The 22,467-nt window shown below is 39.0% G+C and overlaps 1 protein-coding gene across 1 annotated transcript; it reads right to left on the bottom strand.

Moving 5' to 3' along the window:
* Window positions 1–4,400: 4,400 nt before the first annotated feature.
* LOC121379253 (bone morphogenetic protein 3-like) lies at window positions 4,401–20,985 on the bottom strand. Its single transcript, XM_041507775.1, has 2 exons — window positions 20,024–20,985; window positions 4,401–7,246 (listed from the first exon to the last, which is right to left on the bottom strand). The coding sequence occupies exons 1-2, from the start codon at window positions 20,981–20,983 to the stop codon at window positions 7,055–7,057; spliced, it is 1,152 nt and encodes a 383-aa protein (XP_041363709.1). The 5' UTR covers window positions 20,984–20,985; the 3' UTR covers window positions 4,401–7,054.
* Window positions 20,986–22,467: the final 1,482 nt, after the last annotated feature.

Genomic DNA, 22,467 nt, shown 5'->3' on the forward strand with positions numbered 1-22,467 from the left:
AGAAGTCAGGTCAGGCCAGGTCATGGGATTTTATGTGCACATTCAGAGCAAGCTATTGTAGCGCACGCCTGTCATGGGCACAGGGGCCGGCCTTGGCCGACTCTTCTGTCCAGGACAGAAAAAGGGTTGGGGTGGGTGTGAGAGGGGTTTTATACCTCCCTATTGAAGTAGAACCTAGTACTGATATGCGAACCCAGTACCTACCAGTCTGAACTGCAGCACCATCTGGGTCGGTTATGTTGTGCCAAGGCCTTGGTATACTTGAATGGAGCCAATGAATGTTATTAAAGGAAGGTCTGTGTGTGTGTGTGTGTGTGTGTGTGTGTGTGTGTGTGTGTGTGTGTGTGTGTGTGTGTGTGTGTGTGTGTGTGTGTGTGTGTGTCTCTCTCTCTCTCTCTCTCTTTCCCTCTGTCTCTCCCTCCCTCTCTGTCTCTCTCCATTTTTCTCTCTCCCTCCCTCTCTTTCCATACATCTCTCTGTCTCTCTCGCTTTCTCTCTCCCCTCATCTCAGTCTTTCTGCCCCCCCCCCCCCCCCCCTCTCTCTCGTTGAAATAGCCACGTTAGATATTAGATAAAAGATTAGTTTGCAATGTGCTAACAATATATCTTTCTTTCTTTATTTAACAGTCTCTCTCTTTTTTACACAACAAACACCTGCAAATCTCACACATAAATAAACAACAAAACATAATTTAACTATATGTACACAATTTAATCATATAACGTCACAAATATTCATACAATAGTATCGTGTAATATAATTCTAATTTCTCAACGACAAAACAAACTCGACAATAGTTGATAATGATAATATTATAATCTAAATTCAACAATACAATCAACGGCTTGTCAACTAAAACACTTGCCATTAGGGGAAGCACGGTAACACAACGCTCAAGACAATAATATTATATATTCCAGTCGACTAGGTAAAACAGATTCTAGCTGCACATAAATTCATACTTTCAGATTATGTAAGGTTTTATTTTATTTTATTTTAATTTTTATAAATACATTTTTTTTATTTTTTTTTATAATGAAAATGTACCTGTGTATAGCTAGATTCGTTATTCATGACTGTGGAATAGTTTCCTCACAAAACCTGAAAATTAAAGATCCACGCCTGAACTAGCAGATAAATCAGCTGTGGTATTCAAGAGTTGACTGTTTGGACGGTAGCACGGGACGATAGTGGAGTATCCACCGTCTAAATACATGTAAATCATGATATAACAGTTCTGTACCGAGACTGACACACAGATGTCACAGAGAGGCCCCGCCCACCCCATTGTCTTTTGGCAACTAAGTACGTGCGGAGTTCTATTCGTGCGGCAACATACTTGTAGAGAATAATACACGAGTACCCGTTAAAGACGATTTACCTCACAACCAGTAATTGTCAAATGTCAGGCACATATTATTGGTAGTACATCTCAAGGCATTCCCCCCGAACCCCTTGTAACTCGGGCACTTTGCGCCTTCGATCTTAGTGCCCCCCCCCCTCCCCTCCCCCCCCCCCCCCCCCCTCCACTCCCCCCACTGTCTACTTGTTTCCGCCGTGCAAGAATGTATGTAACAAGCGAAAGTGAGTCAGATACACTGTATATAGTTTTGGGAACCACGAGTTGTAATAAGATAAATCGTCAACAATGGGCACAAGTCTATTACTCTATTTCTTACAAAAATGCCTCAACATTAGGTTGAAAGTGAATAAGTTAATGTCGTCATAGATATAATGATGTTTTAAAATGATGGCCTCCGTTTACGGTTACCGTTACTCGGGACATTTGGGTCATGACCTCAGAACAGCCAATCACAAGACTCAGAAGTGATCTCCAACATATATACTGGTGTGTAAAACATTGACGGCACTCACCGGCCTCGGCGGCGTCGTGGTTAAGCCATCGGGCTACAGGTTGGTAGGTACAGGGTTCGCAGCCCGGCACCGGCTCCAACCCAGAGCGAGTTCTTAAAGGCTCAGTGGATAGGTGTAAGGTCATTACACCCTCTTTTCTCAGACAGCCCAGATAGCTGAGGTGTGTTCCCAGGACAGCGTGCTTGAACCTTAATTGGATATAAGCACGAAAATAAGTTGAAATGAATGACGCCACTCATCATCTGTAAGTGGACTGGATGACGCGTTTGAGGCCTACGCTGTAATGTGACAATACATTTGCCATTATTATTATTATTATTATTATTATTATTTAATTTGGAGAATTCGAGGAATCCCTTCAGCCACATGCCATTGGGGCCCGGCCTTTTAAATGGATTTTTTGGATCCGCCACTGAGGCTAATATAAAATAAATCCTACATTTTCAACCCTGCCTGCCCGAGGATAAAGGCCCGTCTACGGGTTTTGTTGGTTTTGTTGTTTTTTGTTGTTGTTTCTTTCTTTCCTTTCTTTTCCCCATTCTTTTTTTCATTTTTTTTTGTCTTTTAAATATATCATGCTCGATGTGCGTTATTTTCTGTTATGAAAATATAAAATTATAAAATAAAATTTCACACACCCCGCCTCCCATTTGAAAAAAACCCCAGGTATGAAAATATAGCACTTAATTTATAATGGCCTTACTGAAATTAAACGTGAAATTGTGTTGGACCGGTCTTTTACAGGTAATAGCGGCGACGACGGGGACGGTAGATTGAGTGACAAGGGAGCCGTTCGCGAAGGAAGCCCTGCACACAGGATCAAACAACGTCGTCCTGTCGTTAGGGCCATTATAAATTAAATCCTAGAATTCCATCCCCGTCCGCCCCAGTGATAAACTATTGATGACCTAACCTGGTTACTGCAAATATGAGTTCGTTTTAGTAAAATTTAGCGAATGCCGAAATATCTGCGCATCCCAAAACATTGTTTTCAATTTTATCTTGCCCTCAAATATTGTGAGAAACAATGTTTATTATATGGCATATACTTCTTCCAGTCTTTTGTTTTTCAAGATATTTTGTCCCCTCAAGTTAAGGAAAAGGTCGTTTGTCGCATATTGTAACTAATACGTCACAGCTTACATATAGACATCAGTGGATCAAATAGATTCATCGTAAGGCAGCTACCAACGTATAATGGAAATAAATATATTTGTCATAAGTTTCCTACAAAAACTAATCTTTTTCAAATTACTGGTGACGTCCACTATCTTGACATGTCTAATTACTCGTGTACTTATTACATACACACGTGTATGGATTACACTGATTTATACACACGTGTATGTAATTGAAATATATTTTTTACGACTTTTCAAATATTTATAAACATCTTCTACAATCGCATTCACGCTGCACGTGGTAACATACACGCAATTAATGTTGTTTAATCTAACGGGGTAAAATGGGTATATATATTTATTTATTTATATATAAGTAAACAGCAGTATAGATACGAAGGTTAGAGGGGTTTCTCAACTACACAATTACTGTTACGGATACCCACAGTGAGCCACATTTACAAAGCCTATTTATGTGTTACACGCGTGTAACTACATTTACAATGTTTAAACATCTGCGATTAAGAAAAACAGGCTTCGTAAATTCCACCCACTATGATTCGGTAACCGTACTAATCGTTGAGCTACTTTTGCAGATCGGCAAGGTCAGTGACTAAAAGATGGTGGAATTCTCAAAAGTTACATTTTAAAATGTATTTATTTATTTGTTTTTGTTTTGGGTGGGTTTTTTAAAAATATATATATTCGTCAAGAAATTTACTATATGTAGCATGCCTATTAATCGTACAGAGCGGGAAACAAATTGTTGTGACGTCCCAACTATACCCAAATGGTGATCTATCACTATCCGTAACAGTAACGTTGTGGTTGCGAAATTTCTCTATTTTAAAGGCATACTGTCACGGATTTAAGGACCTTATTTCTCCAAAAGTGGATAATCAATTAAAATTATATCAATGTTTGGAAACCAAATCTGGCTATTGAATCACCTTAACTGAACCACGATGGAGTGAAATCCATGTCAACCCTCTTGGCAATATTGGTTTTTAAATTATGGACCATTGCCATAATTCAATTATTTTTTACAAAATAACATTAATAAGTGGAGTATGATAGTTACGTAGATTGTTGAATAAAGTACATTTAAAGACTAATCAAATACATATATTTCACGTAATACTTTGTTAGGCCATTTAATTGGTCAGTGGTCTGTGACAATACGCCTTCAAGGTAAAAACAATAATATATGATCGTTGTTATAAAAATTATTGACAACTGAATCCAACACAAAATTGTACTGACACTGTTGGATATCAATCTATTCCAATCAAACTTTGATAAACTACACCAACATTGAAGTGCTCAAAATGCTAATTTGTACTAAGAACAAAGGTTTTGGATGTGTTTTCATATCTTCATAGTCATATATTTAGCGATAAGCACATTTTAATTATAAATGAAAATAAATAATAATATTAACAATAATATTCTACGTATTTGCCTATTCATATCACTGCTCTAAAGAAATGACAGCAGACCGTAAAATAAGAGCAAACAAAAACAAATAAACAATCACAATTTATATATAATTATAATAGATATTTTTTTCACAAATGCCCATCGCCAGAATATAGTCTTCTTGTCTTAGTAAAACGTACATATGAAAATACGTTAAACTGAGCAAAACATTTTTTAAACATTTGTGTGAATGGAAGAGAGATGTTGACATGTCGATTTGTCTTTTCAACGTATACACGGTTTAAGTACTGGCTCAAAATGTATCCACGTTTTAGGCGAAACTATATCCACGTTATGGACAAAACTATATCCACACAATGAACATCGTTATATTCACGTGACAGATAAAACTATATCCACGTTATGGACAAAACTATATCCACACGATGGACAGAATATCATCCAGGCAATGGACATGATTATATTCACGTGTTAAACAAAACTATATTCATGTGATGAACAAAAGTATATCCATGTGAAAGATTAAACAATATCCACGCGATAGACAAAATCATTTCCACGTGATGGACAAATCTATATCCATGCGATGGATAAAACTATATCCGCGTAATAGACAAAACTATATCCACACGATGGACAACAACATTTCCACGTAATGGACAAAAGTATATCCACGTGATAGACAAAACTACATCCATGATATGGACAAACTATATCCACACGATGAACAAAACTATATCCACATAATGGACGAAATAGAGGTAGATCTGCGACAGGTTTTTATGATCACTGTCTCGAACAAACAACACCCGTATACAAACCGCACACCACGGACAGACAGACAGACATATGTACATAAAACGGGTGCCATTTTAACCAGTTTATCGTTTTGCCCTAGAGCTGACTCCCAATTTTTTGTTGTTGATTTTTTAAAACATGCGTTCTTTGTCAATTTTGTCACGCAAAGAAAACCTACAGCATTACGTAAAGCATTACGTTACAATCGTCATTACGTCATCAGCACACAACACGTGACATACATTATTACGTAATTGGTGTACGTCACCTATACCATATGATTATCTAACGTGATCTATATATACAAACACTACATATACAACTTAATAGTTGTTTAAATACATCTTTTTTGTACACGATCGATATAACCAATCACTTATATAAACAGATGTTTAGTGTTTTCAAACCACTCTATTCAGTTTTCTAACATTCAATACAAGTAGGAATTATGCCGTACTGTAAACAAATAATGAGGTATACACTGCATAAATTATTTGAATATTATTCACCACAAACGTTTAATAAACTATACTACTTGGTACTACTAACTACACGCAAGTTCCTCGTGTGTCGTTAATCAACGGCATGTGAGAGTAACACACTTTTTTATAATATATATCCTGATGGTGATCGAACGGGGTGGCGATATACAGCTTAGATCTTCACTACACGCTTAGATTTTCACTACACAGTTCATCTGCTAATGCAATCACTATTAAATTGCTCAACTCCAATTGTAAATTGCTAATAGAATGGCATCTCGATGGCACTAGCGACATATATCAATGGGAAGATATATTATATCTGCATATATTTCCACTCCTTACTTTACGTCTCTATGTGTTGCTTTACGACCCAGTATGTCCGTACAGGTGGTGCAGGAACCGATTCAACTGAACTAAAAGTGAATATGTGAACCACAACATGTGCCACAGTTTGGAACTATCGTTGACCGCTATGAATGAATTTTTATCCATAAGTGAATTGTGTAGTGAGATCTTATGTTATAAAAAACAAATAGCACGTTTACCAGCTTTCGTGCTTATTCATTTTAAGTGTTAAGTAGCATAATGGATGTGTGCACCATATATAGGATTTAATGCACAATATTTTATTTGGAAAAAAACCCAACACAAACCCACCACCCCTCCTCAAAACAAAATATCTATAAAAACCCACACACCTCCCCGCCCCTCCAAAAAAAAAAAAGAACAAAAAAAAAATATAAATAAATAAAAAATAAAAAAACCCCATTGATTATTAACTCCTTGTATTGCCATATATCGCCACCTGTTGGTATGGCATTATTCGACGTCAAAGAATGCTGCTTGTCCATTATCGGTAAATGTGACGTCATACTGATTGTTAGACATTTACCGCGCGGGGATTTCACCATTTAAACATGACATAGATACCAAACCTAAACCGTTAAACAATTTCAGTTCGTCTTCATATATTAACTACTAAAATGTTCATATCATCCGACACTGGCTCACGAAGATCTCTCTACTCCATCGAATGTTGAATTTTGTATCGTCATAAGCAAACACCATATTACGTTATTACGTCACACCTTTATTACGTCATACGATAAAACCCACAATCTCTTAATACCAGTTTTCTGCATCCATGGTAAAACACTGGTTTGGGAATCGACGTTGTTATTTTCCTTTTTTGTTTGTTTGGATATCTTCTTTTTTTTCCCTGTTCATCCAGAATGGCATATTGTATTTTGCGAATTTTTTTGGCACAACACGATAGCCTCGTTTTCGTTTCAGGTATGTTTTGGGTGTCACGTGCACCCGGTGTGTGTCGACTGTTAGCGACACGCGCACGTCTGTACCGTCATTCCGGGGTAGTTCTTGAGGACGACGTTCCTGTCCTCGTCGAAGTAAAGCAGCGTCACCGACGACATCACGTCAGGGATGCAGCACGGCGCGGGGACGTTGGAGTAGATGCCGATGGCATGCACGATGCTCTGGATGGTGGCGTGGTTCGACGGACGAAGACGCTGCAAATATAATAAACGTATAATGAGTACTAAGTAATACTTCTAAAAAACCTAAACAAACAACAATAACAAAATAAACATTAAAACACAAAAAAACATAAATAATAACAACAACAATAACAACAAACAACAAAAGAGTAACACTATTGTTTAACATAGACTTTACGGTATCGCATGCCAAGTCATGTTTCTCAAGTCTCGAAATAACTCGTATTTAAAGTTTGACTATTTGAAATCACCAGTTCTGTGGTGTTTCTTTTAAATAACAACAATAACGACAACAACAACAATAACAACAACAACAATCATAAAACCGAACTCGTATGAGTGGAGCGTCTACGTCAATCTATCGGTCCAAATAATGGATAAATAATCAACGCCATACGGACACCCGCACACACATATTTATTTCTTTATTTTATTTGTTTATTACAGCAAGTAAACGTTGTTATCTCTGTGTTACAGGGACTGAACCAAGAAGATCGAGATATCGGTGGTTCAAAATAAACAACATTTTCAATAAAAATTAAAGAAGAATGTCTCCATCTCAAGATATGCAAGGATTTCGAGTTTACGGAGTTCGATATAGCGATGTTTGAATACATATGTACATGTATATGCACTTTTAAGTCGAGACCTGCATTAGTCAGCAATATTAGCAAGGTATCGTTCACTTGAACTTCAACACGAACACTCACAGATACCATTGAAGTAAAACACGTTAAAGAACTGATGAAGGGCAGATATGGTTTTTTAAACAATCTGTTTTACAGAACATGTGATACCCTTCTCACACATGCGGCCACCTAATCACTTACCAACGCATAGTGAGCCTACAGGCGAAACGCGTCGAGAAGATGAAAATAAATGCACGTGGTTATGACCTCTGACAAATGGCGATACACCCGTAATCCGGATATCGCGTTAAACACGCGACAATACCTCGATAGTGAGACGTCCTAGGGTTCCCTCCTTTGTCACACGTACAAACTGAAGTCTTACGAACAGATATACAACAGATAATGGATGTTCAGCTAACGCGGGCACCACCCGCATTGCTTACCCTTTGTCGGGTACATATCGGTGTGAGGACAAGGGGTAGAGTTGCCATCCCAGAAAAAAGGACCTTTTTTCATCTAGTTGAACTCCAGAACAAAAAATTTAAAATGAAAATTTGATCTTTTTTATCTAGTTGGAGAAGGCTTTATATATACTGCTGTTCAAAACAAACTTTTTACAAGGCTTGAAATTGTGGTTTGTAAATTGGTTCTCTTCGATTAGCAACAATATTTATCAAATTATCCAATTATTTAAATTTTATGTTTGTAAAGTTTCTTTTGGACGTCCGTACATTATTGAGTACTCATTATTTCTTTACTGCTCCTAGCCTCTTGCCTATAAAACGTTTAATCTAGACTAAAGACAAATAGTCTCGAACTTTAACGTCATGGCAACGCCATACGAGCTGAATACATGTGATGTCATTGGATATTTGTCTAGACTACAGTTTTATAATGACGGACATTCTGGGTAGTGGTACACCAAACAGTATCTGAGCGGGTCAAAGCTACTTTTGATTGAACAGTTAAAGCTACCAGTCCTGTCATTGGTGATAAACTTGACAGTGTTTGTTGTCATAAAATGTTCACAGTTGTTTTATCTGACCAGTAAATTCGTGTGGTTTAATTTGAAATAGTGTCACTGTACCATATCGTCTTTGAACCATGTGCGGGGCCCTACTAAACATCGGGTGACAATGTTTGTGTCAAAGACCCGGAGAAAGTCACTGGCTATCCAGAGACAGGCCCCGGGACGGACATGCTCGAAACTCTAGTGGTATATGAGCATGTTAAAATTATTCGCACTCGCACTCAAAGACACTTCCCATTATGTCTGAAATAAAACTGCTTAACTCCCTTTTTTCTCTCATTTAATAGAGTAATAGGTAGTGTGTAAATATGTTGATTTTCTTATTTACTTTAAGAGTAATAGGTAGTGTGTAAATATGTTGATTTTCTAATTTACTTTAAGAGTAATAGGTAGTGTGTAAATATGTTGATTTTCTGATTTACTTTAAGAGTAATAGGTAGTGTGTATATGTTGATTTTCTGATTTACTTTAAGAGTAATAGGTAGTGTGTATATGTTGATTTTCTGATTTACTTTAAAGCCGCACACCCTAGTTCCATCCAGCGAAAATAAATTATAATTTGGTTAATCTACAAACCTGTAACACACTTAGATCACGTTTTTATCAAATGGAGTGAAAAAGCAGGTTTTATATCGATAAATACCATGGGAATCCCCATGTCCCAATTGCTTGAAATAATTTTGAAAGTTAGTATTCTGATGTCACCGGTAGATGTCGCTCGAAGCACAACAATGCCTACGTCACGACAAATTTCACAGACTTGGGGTGCGTTCGTTTCACCTCTCCTGGACATGTTCCAACTGTTCTGTCCTGGTTGTATCCCCTCTCCAGATATCGTAAGACTTAGCAAAATTATTGGTTTTAAGGGTTTGTAACGTTTTGTATTGAGACACTTACTTGTCTGAACTTTATTGTTACTGAAAATGTTCACGAACTGTGAAGAAAAATCTCACAAATGAACAACAACAAATCGGATGTTGATTGCGCGAACCGTGCACAAGAAAACAAACCGAACCAAAATGATAACGGTCACGTGATATACCAACGTCTGTGATATTGAAATGGAAATATCCCCTCTAAAAATAGATTGGACCTCGCTTGCTTAACGGTTTTTTCTCGACAACACGTCTTGTGAAAAAATGCAAAAATGCATTTCGTGGTTTTACAAACATCAGGATTACCAAAAAGCACTTCAGGTGAATGGAAATGTGTATTCTAAATAATAAAATGTAAGTAAAGTGCAATTTTATTTGTGAAAAATGGGGTTTAATAGCGAAAAACAACGCCGTAATGGTTAACAAATAAACGTAACTAGGGTGTGTCCCTTTAAGAGTAATAGGTAGTGTGTATATGTTGATTTTCTAATTTACTTTAAGAGTAATAGATAGTGTGTAAATATGTTGATTTTCTGATTTACTTTAAGAGTAATAGGTAGTGTGTATATGTTGATTTTCTAATTTACTTTAAGAGTAATAGGTAGTGTGTATATGTTGATTTTCTGATTTACTTTAAGAGTAATAGGTAGTGTGTAAATATGGTGATTTTTTTCATTTACTTTAAGAGTAATAGGTAGTGTGTATATGTTGATTTTCTTATTTACTTTAAGAGTAATAGGTAGTTTGTATATGTTGATTTTCTGATTTACTTTAAGAGTAATAGGTAGGTTGTATATGTTGATTTTCTGATTTACTTTAAGATTGATAGTAAGTGTATATATGTTGATTGAAACGCTGGGTGAAGCAGGTTTTTGTTTCATATATGCTACATTATCGTCTATGTGATTTGATTTGTTAGCATTATATACCCCATGTAGTGATTTTTGGGATAAAATCTGAACGACAAAACCGCAATACATGTATGTGATCAGGGTTGTATCTCTGCACAATGCAGTCGAATAGGCATTTGGTAAAATAGTGGTTGATTCCATGACTCTCTGTCTAGTGCCTCGTCTATAGGAAGACAGCCACTCCCGAGGAAATCCTTTACTGGATATTTCACCCTTTTAGCACCGCCACAAACAGGACCATAGGATTGGAACCATGGACCCTGTGTATGAGTCTAGAGCTCTACCGCTCTAGGAGGATTTTACACCAATAGTACTACATATTATCCCTCGTGTTAAGCTAAGTCCCGGAGCTGTGGACCAAGGGCAGCTGATCTGTTACGGGTCCTGACTGGGTTATAAATATATTCTTGTGTTAAAAACACATCCAGCCCAAACGTCGGTTCCAAATTTAATAAATAAATCAACTTTCACTGACGAGGATTCGAACCACAGGCGATCTGTATGAGAGCCCAGCGCTCTAACAACTGAGCTAATTGGGGAATTCCCATTAGCTAGTACTATCAGGACACGGTTATTCCCACAGTACTACAGTGTATCGCTGACACCAACACTTAATCTCACACTGAACACGAACAACTAACAAATTATTAAGTCAATCAATTCAAACTCGGTAAATATACAATGCATATCGCAATTATTTCCAAAACACATATTACGAAATTCAACTACTAGTATTCATTAATAACCTTGATTAGATACTTATCAGACAATGTAATACAACGAAAAATTATAGAAGTGGGTTTTTTCATTCATGACAGAATGTAGAGTTTTATAGCATTATATTTTTATTTTATTTTGTTCTTCCCGCCTGTTGTTTCACTGTGAGGACTGTTTCATATTTATAGGGGGTGTCTCAAAGGTCACTAACATTTATGCTGGGTCGTAATTTTAACAGCGAGGGGTTATGGGTAATAACGTTGAACACGCCTGTTAAAGGTGATATCCCTGAAGTGAGTTTAATGTTAGTTTAGAGGCTCTTCAGTTGAGATTGTAATAAAATTACAAACATGTGCACACACCGATCTTTAAAATCATCTCGAAATGTCGTAAAACTAACTCGACAGCATGGGTCACGATTTATGGCACTTTGCTCTTGAGAAGGTAATGGCTCAGACGTAATCGTGTGACAGCCAATCGTAACGTCTGACGTAATCACATAACAACCAATGGTAATTCGTGACACAGAGTCAGCCATTGGCACATGTCTTGTTGACTAACGAATTAAATAGTAATGTAAGTGGTTTTCTGAATAATAATTCACTGAAATGAGCTATTCGTTGAAATGCTCTCTCTCTCTCGCTCTCGCTCTCTCTCTCTCTCTCTCTCTCTCTCTCTCTCTCTCTCTCTCTCTCTCTCTCTCTCTCTCTCTCTCTCTCTCGCTTTACATATCTATCTATTTGTCTATTTAACTATTAACATCACGCATGCACGCTCGTACGCATAAAAACGGAAGTACTCGCGTGCGCGTCCGACTTCTTGAAACAGCAAGATTACAAAATAAATTCATTTGAAATTGAATGACACTTATATGTTTCGCGGACTTTCCAAAAAAAAAAATATATATATAACTTTTCTCACTGACACTGTCCATTGTGGTTTGTCTTAAGTGACAATTTGTACTGAATTTCTTAATTGTGACACTCGGGGTGTGTGTACTTTGAAAACCGAACTTTCACCGAGTGTTTGTCTTCATCTTGAATTAGACGAATCCTTCGCTAATGTAGTGTTTGACAAATGTACTTTAAACACGTCGCAGCACAGTCCTGGCTGCTTGGGCCAGAGATTACCAGCGGGTTAAAATATTTATTTAACATTTTAAAGGCCATCACGCTGATGACGATAACTGGGTTTTGATGATAGCAACAAACAGTGTCCTGGGCGCATCCGCCATTAAACATCCGGGTCACCAATAACATCCCGGCTACCGGGCTGCTTTCTGGCATGTCGTTAACTAGGACCAGAAAAATGCGTGTAATTTGCTATAAACCATTTAACACGTTTTTGAGCGTATAGAATGTGGGAGGATTAATATGTCTTATATTTAAACCATTATCAGCTGTTTGCAATCATAACTGTATCGTAACTGTCAAATTATAAACTCATTGCTCTATCGCAAATGGTTTCTAATTATTAGTAAATATTATAATTGGAGTGTACACTAAGAAGAAACATATTATGCAGCTTTGTTTTATGACACCTTAGAACATTTTACAACTGGTTTTGCTGTCTTAACATGAGTATGTTCACACATGGAATGAGAAAGGGATCTTGTTTATTACGCACTTTCCCGTAGACAGAAGAATACATACCACGGACTTTGATGGTCGATCGAGGGAGATCGATCCCACCAACCTATCGCACCTTAGACGAACACCTTACCACTTAGCTACATCCAGTCTCCATATCAAAATAAAGTGGTACAGCGCTCGCCTGATGTGCGATCGATCTGGGATCGATTCCCGTCGGTGGGCCCATTGGGCTATTTCTCGTTCCAGCCAGTGTCCCACAACTATCCTTTCTGTGGGATGGTGCATATAAAAAGATCTCTTGCTGCTAATCGAAAAGAGTAGCCCATGAAGTGGCGACAGCGGGTTTTCTCTCTCAATATCTGTGTGGTCCTTAACCATATGTCCGACGCCATATAACCGTAAATAAAATGTGTTGAGCGCGTCGATAAATAAAACATTTCCTTCCGTCCTTCCTTCCTTTCATATCAAAATAAATGTTACACACAAAATGTAATCTTAATGAGAGCAATCTGTTTGAAAGAACGGCTATAGCTATACTGTACCAAGTCGGATAAGACAGAACAAAATAATACCAGTACTCTAATACGGATTGTCTGTGCACTATCATATAGAAATATAGAAATACACAGGTAATAGTCTAACGATATTGACTGTGTTTCTTCGTGTAAAATAATAGTCATGTAAAATAACAGTCGACTAAATGTGTATACACTGATTGTGTTTTTCGTATAAAATAACAATCTAATATTATAATGACTGTGTTTCTTAGTCAAATATAATTATATTGGTTGGACATCTTTATACAAAAATACAGTGTAACATGTACTGATTTTTGTGGGCGTTAGCTTGGGGATATAGGTGTCTAGAGAAAATGTTAAAACAAGCTTAAAGCTTCGCTTGGTTCATATTCGACCCCCCGACCCCCCCCCCCCCCCCCCACACCCCACACACACACACACTTCCGCCGGTCCATACCACTACACTCCTATGTCTTAGTCTCCCATCCAGAAAAGATATATTTTTATTTTAAGTTAATGACAGTGTTTATTTACACTTACATACGAGTATACTATATTTACTACACAAGTAATCGACTAGTAAAATGTTTATTCCTGTTAGTTGACGGTAATTACACAAATTGTTTTCCAATCTGTGAACGGGGTTAGGGTGGACACAATCATAAACACTGTCCGGATGAGACTGAATCCAACATATGTAGTTGACGCATGCCAAGACATTGGTGATGACAACTTAACTACCGTGTGGTTAGGGTGGAACTCTTCCGATAGGAGGCTCATTTGTCAACGGTCGGAAATTAGCGGTAGACATTTTTCATGTCAGAAAGTGGCAGTGACATCCAAACAAATAATTGGGACAGTTATACTATACTGTGATACATTACGGTATGGTGTATATTGTGATATATTGCATTGTATTGGTATTACAGTGTACCTCAATAAGAGCATAACGTACGGGATCCCATTTTTGTAAAGGGGGGGGGGGGGGGGGGGGGAGCAGGCTGGCGTTTGACCGAATTAAACAAAAATGCCTGAATCTGGATAACAACATTTATTCATATTAACATTACTACCAACAGCTATATAGGGTTGAAAACGAATCATTACGCATTTGTACATGGATTACAACTAATTTTTATAGTAGAATGATGGAAATACATGGTAAAAAGGTCTCAAATTAGCACATTTTGCCCGAATATCTCTGTCATTTGTGCCCCAATTTAAGGCTTTGCTCCAGCATTAGCGGGGGGGAGGGGAGTTTCCCCATTACTCTGTCCCCTGTCTTGTACGCTTATGAAAAAGAGAAATAAATAATGTTCTGTTTAATAATAATTAATAATTAGCTAACGATATTATCAACGTATGATATGTAAATGATAATGAAGTTATGTAAAGATACGACTGTCGATATGCTAATGTCTTTACTGGTGTGCTTGAAAGATATACTTATTACGTCGATAGCAAGAAAAAAAAGAAAAAAAAGTTTTATTTAACGACGCACTCAACACATTTTATTTACGGTTATATGGCGTCAGACATGGTTAAGGACCACACAGATATTGAGAGAGGAAACCCGCTGTCGCCACTTCATGGGCTACTCTTTTCGATTAGCAGCAAGGGATCTTTTATATGCACCATCCCACAGACAGGATAGCACATACCACGGCCTTTGATATACCAGTCGTGGTGCACTGGCTGGAACGAGAAATAGCCCAATGGGCCCATCGACGGGGATCGATCCCACACCGACCGCGCATCGAGCGAGCGCTGTACCACTGGGCTACGTCTCGCAAGTCGCAAGTTTATAAACAACAGTGTATTAATTATATAATAATAGTATATTTTAAGACGCGAGTTTATAGACACAAGCAACATATTTGTGTACTACTTAAGCAAATCTGAACGACAAAATCATTAGCGCATTCAAAATCCTATATCTGCACAACGAAGAGCCCAAAGGAGGTTTTGACACGGTCTAACTGCTCTCATTGTAATATTCGTTATTTATAGAGCTGTCACTCCTCAGGACAATACGTTTGACAGGAGGAAAATAATCCCAGTTTTGTGTCCAGGAGGACGATATATCATACATTTGACTGTAGGAGGAGGATACATCATACATTTGACTGTAGGAGGATGATACATCCTACATGTGTCTATATGAGGACGATAGATTGTGCATTTTGACTGTAGGAGGACCATATATCTTAGTTTTGTCTACAAGAGGACAACATATTCTAGTTTTGTCTGTAGAACAATAATATATCCTATATGTGGCTACAGGAGGATGATACATCCTACATTTAACTGTATGAGGACTATACACCCTAAGTTTTGTCTATAGGAGGATGATACATCCTATATTCGACTGTAGGAGGATGATACATCCTACATTTAACTGTATGAGGACTATACACCCTAAGTTTTGTCTATAGGAGGACGATACATCCTATATTCGACTGTAGGAGGATGATACATCATACATTTGACTGCAGGAGGGTTATACACCCTACGTTTTGTCTATATGATGATGATGCATTCTACATTTGACTGAATGAGAACGATATGTCCTAGTTTTGTCTTTAGCAGGACGATACATCCTATATTTAACCGTAGTGACGACGATATATTCCAGTATTGTCTTTAGGAGGATGATACATCCTACATGTGACTGTAGGACGACGATATATCTTGTTTGACTGTAGGACGATATATCATACTTTTGTCTGTAGGACGATACATTACAGTTTTGACCATACGAGAACTGCTACACCCAAGGCTGGTTTGACAAATCTAAACCTGCACAAAACAGAGGTCAATGGATGTGTAGATGTTCGGGATGACATGCACGTATAAATCATTGCCAAAACCGTAATGATATGAGTTGTTTCGCGAAATATGACCTTATCCTGCTCCACCAGGAAACATTAATGTGTAGAAATTCATATGCACACACACACGCACACAAACACGCATGCACGCACGCACACTAACGAGAAAAAAACTGATTTAGCATATCAAGACGGTTTTGTTTGAGAACGGCGACGCCCAGTGTCATAAACTGGACGTGAACAAAAGTCGAATGAAGAAATAAAAACACAAACCACTTATTCCGTGATTTATGGCGCTCTTTAGACCCGAGATTACTTTCCGTTTGTTATCCGAGATACACGTCAGTCAACAGAACCGATTCCAGTTAGACGCCACGTTTTATATATGACCATTCGTAAATCAACGTCGCCATAGAGACCGAAAAACAATTTCTTAATAGATCATTTGCACTGACAAGTAATGGTCGTTTACGTCTTAAAATAACGAGACTCCAATTTCCGCCTAATTAGGTCCGATCGTTGGTTGTTTTATCATTACCCGACATGCAACAGCGCGCAGCAAATGAAAGACGTTAAGGTCAGAGGTTAAATAAAAGATCAATCGAAGTCTCGTACCTTGTGGCATAAATGTCAGAAGATATTAATACGAGACGGCGGCTGTTTGCTCAGAGTCCGACAATAAAAAGCTTAATACGGATCTGACGATGTTAGTAAATCAGTGACGTAACAAGACGAAGACGGATTCACATAAAACACACTGAACCGTCTGATCCCAGGGGTGATCGCGAGCACTAAAGGTTGCACACCACCATTAATTACTCCATGCAGTTCCATGAAATTTCTGTCAGAATACATTCTGTGAAAAACACATCAATATCGAGAGGGACGCTTGACTGCTAATTTTAGCGAATACTCCCTCTTGCCTTCCTCAGAATGCACAATAATCTCGCTGATAATCAATTTCACAAGCAGGGTTTGCTTTCCATCTTATTTTTGACATTCCACATTTTCAGGAATGATAATATAAACCATAAACTTTTATCTGCATTTTTCTAAAGTTTTCCACATTGCTGTTGAAAAAGGTGACACTAAGTCGATTAACGAGTTTTGTAGAATTGTTTCCAAATAAACATTTAAGAAGCAAAGTTTGCTTCCAACTCTACAAAATGAGGCGGGAGGTACCATAATTACTATTTAATGCCTGCTGGATCTGCTGCAAGTTTGTTCTTCATACGTACTTTGTTTCTAATATTTCAATATACTTACCATTTGTGACACCCAATAGCCGATATGTATTTTTGTGCTGGGGTGTCGTTAAACAAACATTCATTAAATCACGTACTTTGTTTCAATAACATTTAGTTTTGTGTCTGCGGGTGTACACAAATATTGCATCAAACCCCTCTCCCCATGTCATTCTGGAACAGTCCTAACGGATTTTTTGTTTAACTTTGTTAGTCGATCTGCTAACAAATAATAGGATATGCCACTTTGGTTTCGTGCAGTTTTAATATATATTATACTAGAGCCGCTTCATGGCTATTATTGTGTAGTCAAGGTTGAGTCGCAGGCTGACGGAACAGAAATCGCCATACATTACGAAACAGAAATCGTCATACATCGTCATGTATTACGGAAAACAATGATTCACCCATTGCTTTCAATACAATTATTTAGTTTTACACTATATAGGATATTTAACCACTTGCTCCAACGTAAATCGACTATCCTGCAGACTACATATTTCAGAGGACATAAAGGACGATATATATCCAGGCCCGTCGGAGAGATTTAATTAGATGATGGTAATAGTGGTGGAGTGTAGTATAAATAACGATTAATGTTCACAATATAATATCGTGAGTTACCATGGAGGATATTTTAACTGACATCGCAAATCCAATTGCATAAATAAATGCTGTAATTTGTCGTTTCAGACAATAATTATATACTCTTCAAAAGAAGAAATGCAAAACCACATTGTCGTAACATTTGGAGAATTGATTTAATTATTGAATGGTGAGTCCGATAATTACCAAATGTTGCAGGATTGTTCACAATTCACTCTAGTCCATTGTGAGTAAGTGATAGGACACACCACCAAGGTCAAGGTCATCTCGAGTCAATACCGGGTGTGGCCTCCGCGTGTGTTGACAACTGCCTGGCACCGCCTGCCCATTGAAGCAACCAGAGTACGGATGACGTCCCGGGGGATGGTGGCCCACTCGGCCTGCAAGGCTGCTGCCAGCTCGGGCAGGGTCTGGGGCTGTGGTTGTCGCTGTCGGTCCAACTCGTCCCATAGATGCTCAATTGGGTTCAAATCCGGTGATATCGATGGCCAAGGAAGGACATTAATGTTGTTGTTCTGTAGGAAAGCCGTTGTGAGACGTGCTGTGTGAGGCCTGGCGTTGTCATGTTGGAACACTGCGTTGGCGTTGGCCATAACTGGAACGATGTGTGGCCGGAGGATCTGGTCAATGTAGCCCTGTGCATTCAGGTTGCCCTGCACGTGGACCAGGTCAGTTCTGCCAGTGTGCGAGATGGCTGCCCACACCATGACACTACCCCCCGCCGAATCTGTCCACTTCCTGCACGCAGTTTGCCGCATAACGTTCACCACGACGCCTATACACGCGACATCTTCCATCATGACGTCGGAGCAGAAATCGGGACTCGTCACTGAACCACACTTGTCTCCATCGCAGTTGAGGCCATTGTCGATGAATCTGGCACCACTGCAGTCGGAGTCGACGGTGTTGTGGTGTTAAGATGACACCTCGAACTGGACGTCTGGCACGAATTCCTACCTCACGTAGGCGGTTCCGTACGGTCTGGTCGGATATCCTGCGCAAACCTGGTATTGCTGCGGCTGTGGAGGTGGCAGTAGTCAATCGTTCCCGAAGGTGGCGTATCCGGATGTAGCGGTCCTGCCCGGGGGTAGTGACCCGTGGTCGACCGGATCTAGGGAGGTCACGTGTTGATCCATGTTGCTGGTAACGGTCCCACAGTCTGGAGATGGTGCTTGTGGACACATGGAATGCCCTGGCAACGGCCGTTCTGGATTCGCCTGCGTCTAGTCGGCCGATGGCATTGTTTCTCTGCGGTTCACTGAGACGTGGCATGTCCTGGATTGTCAACTGTCGGCCAGATACAGAGGCCAGGCAAGCGAACACCCTGCACTTTTATACTGTCGGTGTTCATGTTGCACGTGCAGACAACGCACGTGCAGTGGTGACATGGTTTGCACGTGGCTGCGTTTTTGCGAATATTCACATTTTGGAACTTTATTGTACAGTAGCTGCGTTTTATCGAATGTAACCGTGGGAATGTGTTTGGGACATGCAATGACCTTATATTCACAAAGCATGAACCGGTAGGAAACATAAAATCGGAGTTATAACCCATTTGTACCCTTTTGCGTTTCTTTTTTTGAAGAGTATATAATGCAATTCCGCATTCCATATAACAGCCCGAACTTGGACCTGTTTCATAGTTTATATATTGAGAATGCTAGAAGAGGAAAGTCACTATGCGTTACTTTTATGAGTCTATCATGTCGTCTTATCTAGAACGGATTCTATCGATCATCTGATTAATGAATAAACATTCTGCAACGAAATACTAAAACAATAAACAACCATTGTTTGTCTGCACTTAGGCAGCATTCTACATCTCGGTCTTACCTTTGTCAAAGGAAATGGGCAACTTCCCGCGCAGAAGTGGGCTTCGAACGACTTCGGTGAAATTATCCATTCTCCCCAGCCAATATCAGCAAAATCAACAACGAGTTTTCTTTTAGCGCACAGATCACTGGGATTGTTGTTTAGCGTGGCCAGGTTCTCACGAACATCGTCCCACTCGTCGGGAAACTTGAGGCGCTTGCTGCTCTTGCGACCTTTCTTCCGGTTCCGGCGGCGGTGCTTCCGCTTCCGTTTTCTCTTTTCCGCCGGATAAGGAATCAGTTGTATATCCGAGATCTTAGTCCTCGATTCCTTTCTCGCCTGTAAAATGCCCGGATGTGTCTGTGGAATGTTGAACCTGTAGTGAAATCGGTCGTAATCCGCCGGGTCCTCCGGAATCTCGTTCGTGAAGATGGATCTCTTAGACCGCAGCGAATGTTCTTTGGTCCTCTTCCTCCTCCTTTCACTGTCGCTCCTGCTCGTGACGAGACTGTTGTCTGAAGAACTGTCTGGCGAGTCTGTCGTCTGCTTCGCCAGGTTCTGTAGTTTGATTTTCTCGGCCAGTTTGTCCAGCTGATCCAGATTCACGTTCTCCGTCTCGTTGGAATACACTATGAGAAACGGCATCGAGTGGTGGCGCACGAACTTCTTCAGCGCCACCGTCTTCACCTTGCCGTCTGCCTTCTCGGCCTTGAAGGTCAAGGCCAAAAGATGAGGGTGAAAGCGGCCCGTGGCCACGCAGCTGAGCACGGCGTTCGTCACGGAGTACCACTGCCAGCCGTGCGAGGCGTGCGGCAGAGTTATCTTCCCGATCTCGCTCATGTAATGTGGCGCCACCTCGAACAACGACACCTCCACGTCCGTACGTCTGTGCCAAGGTTTTGATTTTCGTTTATGTAAATGTACCTCCGCACGTAACACTTTTTCTGTCTGTGAAACTGATGACAAATTAAAGATGAACATGGCTTCCCCATTTACCTGCCCTAAAAAAAATAACAGAAAAAAACATATTTTCAATCAACACGATAAAAATACAATTCAAAATCAACCTGTTTAAGATGTGAATTAGGCAACAAAAATAAAACTCCACTCATTCTGTGAACCTATGGGTTCATTATATAATGTAATATGTCAGCAACAATGTGATAGTGGGAGGTATAAAATGTGATAGTGGGAGGTATAAAACCTAACTAGATAATTAATATAACAACAACTATCTTGACGATATACAATATTAAGATATCAATATGACTATAGAGAAAGTGTACTCAAATACAAGCATGTGAATTGTGAAAGGACATCTATCTGACCATATAACATTTATCTGACCACTTAAAGACACAGCGAAGTATTCTAGTGGGCGACATAGGTTACTGTACTGCTCGGACGTCATGCCATTATTGTTTTAGCCAGTTCTCTCTGAGAACACCTGGTATGAACTAGCACCTGAAGTAAGCAAAACCTTACTATTGGACTCCTGGAATATGACTAGGTGCTGGTCAAGGATTCAAGAGAACTGTAACAAATATTGCCAGTGACAATCCTGATCTCTACGAGTTGAACAATCGACAGACGTGACAAAATGGTTAGTGACACCCTTGGACACTAGACATAACTGTGACAAATGAGGTTATAGACTCTAGAAAAAAAGAGAGAAATCTGTGACATATACTGTTATTGTACTTCATCACCATGCACATTTCCTTTGTGGGAACATATTTGTTTTAACCAAGTAATACTTAAAATAGTATATTATAAAGGTAATCACGTATGACATAAAATGAAAATACTGCTGAAGAACAAGTCATCCTTTATAGGATTGGGACTGGGCCTTCATAAACCTTTCCCCTGCGCGTGCTGTAACCTCGCCGTGGTGCAGGGGTGTAACATTCTCTTTGAGAATGGCCAATACAGCACAAATTGAAGTTTAGAGTAAAATTCGGTGTCCGTAAAATTCTGTGATATTTGTATTTGTATTTTTGCACAGTTCTTTACACTGTTTTTGTTTAAACCTTGAATTTTTATATTGATGTTGATCATCACTTTATTTATTTGCATTACCATAGTTTGACACCCAATAGCCGATGTATTTTTCGTGCTGGGGTGTCGTTAAATATTCATTCATTCATTCATTCATTCATTCATTCATAAACCTTCAAACAGCGACATAATATTAAAAAGAAGTTGGATGGTGATTGGTCAATCGTCGGTTGGTTAGTTTTCTAATTCGATTTGTGTTTTCGTTCACGCCTACTTGCTCTTACTTTATTATATCACAGTTTGTTTCTGTCATCTACTAAATAAAAGTCATATGAAAACTTACACGTAGAAAATCGGTCAGTTATCCCCATCATGTTAATAAAAATGTATAAACTCGTCCAGTGAGTGAAAACAACACTCTCAACTACGTGCCTACAGTGCAAGTATACCTTTCACATACTCCAGCT

This window comes from Gigantopelta aegis, chromosome 8 (assembly GCF_016097555.1).
Source record: "Gigantopelta aegis isolate Gae_Host chromosome 8, Gae_host_genome, whole genome shotgun sequence".
Classification (NCBI taxonomy): domain Eukaryota; kingdom Metazoa; phylum Mollusca; class Gastropoda; order Neomphalida; family Peltospiridae; genus Gigantopelta; species Gigantopelta aegis.

Coding starts and splice junctions, on each gene's coding strand:
- LOC121379253 (XM_041507775.1), bottom strand. CDS start 20,983: ATGTTCATCTTTAATTTGTCATCAGTTTCACAGACAGAAAAAGTGTTA. Junction 7,247..20,023: donor GCCCATTTCCTTTGACAAAG/GTAAGACCGAGA, acceptor TTATATTTGCAG/CGTCTTCGTCCGTCGAACCA.